At 35.7% G+C, this 3,062-nt stretch overlaps 1 protein-coding gene across 1 annotated transcript; it reads left to right on the top strand.

Annotated features, from left to right (window-relative positions):
• Positions 1-490: 490 nt before the first annotated feature.
• Positions 491-1,418, top strand: LOC115216714 (maleylacetoacetate isomerase). Its single transcript, XM_029786252.2, has one exon. The coding sequence runs from the start codon at positions 650-652 to the stop codon at positions 1,271-1,273; it is 624 nt and encodes a 207-aa protein (XP_029642112.1). The 5' UTR covers positions 491-649; the 3' UTR covers positions 1,274-1,418.
• Positions 1,419-3,062: the final 1,644 nt, after the last annotated feature.

The following is a 3,062-nucleotide window of genomic DNA, read 5'->3' as shown; positions in this document are numbered from 1 at the left end:
GCAGGTGGCACATAAAAAGCACCATTTAAGCATGGTCGTTGCCAGTACTGCCTGAGTGGTCCTCGTGCCGGTGGCACGTAAAAGCACCCACTATACTCTTGGAATGGTTGGCGTTAGGAAGGGCATCCAGCTGTAGAAACTCTGCCAGATCAGACTGGAGTCTGGTGCAGCCATCTGGTTCGCCAGACCTTAGTCAAATCGTCCAACCCATGCTAGCATGGAAAGCGGACGTTAAACGATGATGATTATATATATATATGTATGTGTATATATATATATATATATATATATATATATATATATATATATATATGTACTCACACATATATATATGTATACACACACACACATGCTTTTGTATACATTTGTATTTGTGTGTGTACTGTGTTTCAGTCCATCTAAATTGATGCATTTCATGTATTAAACACCGGTATTATAAAGAAACGCGAACAGGAACCAGACGAATATACATCTCTTTTGATCCTCCATACATCTATTTATAAGTCACCCACGTGGCTTCAGTTACGTGACTTTTTGGTGGAGTAACGAAATCACCACATCGAGCTTAACTTGTCCTGGTTTCCTAATTTTCGCTATCAAATATTAATATTAAGTGACTGTTCGCTAGCAATTTTCCTTTCCTATAAAAATGACCACAATATTGTATTCGTACTGGCGCAGTTCGTGCTCCTGGCGTGTGAGGATTGCGTTGGCTCTGAAGAATATCCCTTACGAATATAAAGCTGTTCACCTTGTGAAAGATGGTGGGCAGCAACATAGTGATGAGTTCAAAAAAATGAATCCGATGGAACAAGTACCAGCTTTGGTGATCGACGGAATAACGCTAACCCAATCGATGGCAATTATGGAATACCTAAATGACACCAGACCCGAACCTGCACTGCTCCCTAAATGTCCTGCTAAGAAAGCTGTTGTCCGCGAGATCTGTGAATGCATTGTATCGGGTATCCAACCGCTACAGAATGTGGGCGTTCTTCAGAAACTCGGTGACAAAAAGATGGAATGGTCCCTCTACTGGATCGAGAAAGGCTTTCATGCCCTCGAGAATCTGCTAAAACAGTCTGCTGGTAAATACTGCGTAGGTGATGAAATTACTATGGCCGATTTATGCTTAGTACCGCAGGTTTACAATGCTGAACGTTACAATGTAAACATGGAGTCTTTTCCCATGATAAGTCGTATCAACAAGGATCTGTTGCCACTGGAAGCTTTCAAAATAAGTCACCCTTCCAACCAGATCGATAAAGAATGAGGATGTTACTGCTGTGAAATTTCGGCCACCCTTTCCTCCTGCATGTCTGGTCCTTGTTCCAGTGCAAAATACTTAATCTTTCTCTAGAACTGTTTTACTTCACTAAAAGTTTTCTTAATCGTAATATATTTTTCTCCTTTATTTATTTTCTTTGTTATATTTGCATTTCTACATGTCTATGTGTCTTTTTTAAAACTTCGATTCACTTTGTTTTTTTTTCCCCCATTTAAACATAACTCGCCGCACGCACTTTTTATTTATCTCGTAAATCAAGTTACATTTAACACAAGTTCACTTCCTCTCACACCTTACTCTACACTTTATATAAATCTATGTAAACACAAATTTCCACATCCTGGTCATTTTTATGTTTAATGTGCTGCTTTCACTTTGTCAAACTATTTGCCTTGTTTGACGGTTTAATTATTTTAGCCTTGTTTACTCTACTGCAGCCAGCTTGTTTGGAATATTTTTGTTGCAATTAAGAATTAATTTTGTTATTTTTGTTGTTCATTTGTGTACCATTTATTGTGTAAAACATAGAGTTGTGATTGTATCAGATTATTTATAAGTTAAGATCTAAAATGAGTGTTCGGAATTTTGACTGCTATTTCTAGCAAGTCTCTGATATTAAATTTGTAAATCGACTCGCTTAGGGGCCCCGTTTACAGGTAAACTAATGTATATTATTCAGTTGATATTTTTATTGATATCAAATAGAGAAAAATCAATTCCACTCAAATACTTTTATTATTAAAAAATTAGCAACAAATAGTTGTAAAAACTTTTCGTTTTTTTTTTTAAGCCAAAAAACATACCGTTTTCACTTAAATTAGTTTTCTTTTTAGTTTCGGGAGTTTTAGCCTTCTTTTCAGTTTTTTAAATGAAAAATTGTAAAAATAAGTTTTAAATAATCAAGTAGTAATAACTTCGAACATGTAATAAATATGTTTTGCATGGAGAATGCCCGGCGCTCGACCACAAAACAAATCTGTTACTGCAAATCAAAGTACTTTTATGTTACGAAGCCAGCAAATCTACGAAACAAATTAACAGTTTATCCGAGACAAACTGAAAGTTAAAAGGTTGGAGGGAAATGCCAACAAAAGTTGGTGGAATTTTGGAATAACTGTCTCTAGAGGTTCAGTACCTCACGAAGAAAGGGGGGAAAAAAAGTTCTTTTGGCATACCAACACAAATGTGCCCTCGCCTATAATTCTCGGATAAATTGATATTTTTTTTTATTGAACTTTTCTACAAATAGAAACTTATTGCAGATGATGTAGATTCCAATTATGTCGGAATTTAAAGTGGAAAAAAAAAAATTCAGGGTGAGGAGAGAAGTTTTGGATAATTCACACAAGTCGATTTTATTTCCTTATAACTTTCAGAAAAATGGGTATATTTTCCTCATCCTCTTCCTTACGATTTTTCTTTCCCATAAGATACGGGACTTCAAAGGACAGCTATTTTAAAATACCACACAAAATTGTAAGAGAAGTTACTGGTGAAAAATCGGGCGAGTTTCGGATCGGAATCTATGAATTTGGATCCGTTGGAAAATGAAGTCTGCACTTATTCCTAAATTGCCAAATAAGCTGGCCTTTTGTGTGACCTCTAAATTGTCTCCACTCAACAATAATACTACAGAAATACAAAATAGTGCGGCGAGTAATGTCTGATAAAAGTCGAGATGGTTACGACAGGAACATCTTGATCATTGGTCTATTTTTATTAAGGTTGATTTGTAACTAAATAAAAACACACAAAGTTACAACGTTGATTTTTA

This window comes from Octopus sinensis, linkage group LG10 (assembly GCF_006345805.1).
Source record: "Octopus sinensis linkage group LG10, ASM634580v1, whole genome shotgun sequence".
NCBI classification, from domain to species: Eukaryota; Metazoa; Mollusca; class Cephalopoda; order Octopoda; family Octopodidae; genus Octopus; species Octopus sinensis.
The sequence above is the reverse complement of the archived record's forward strand: the minus strand, read 5'-3'. Positions and strand labels throughout refer to the sequence as shown.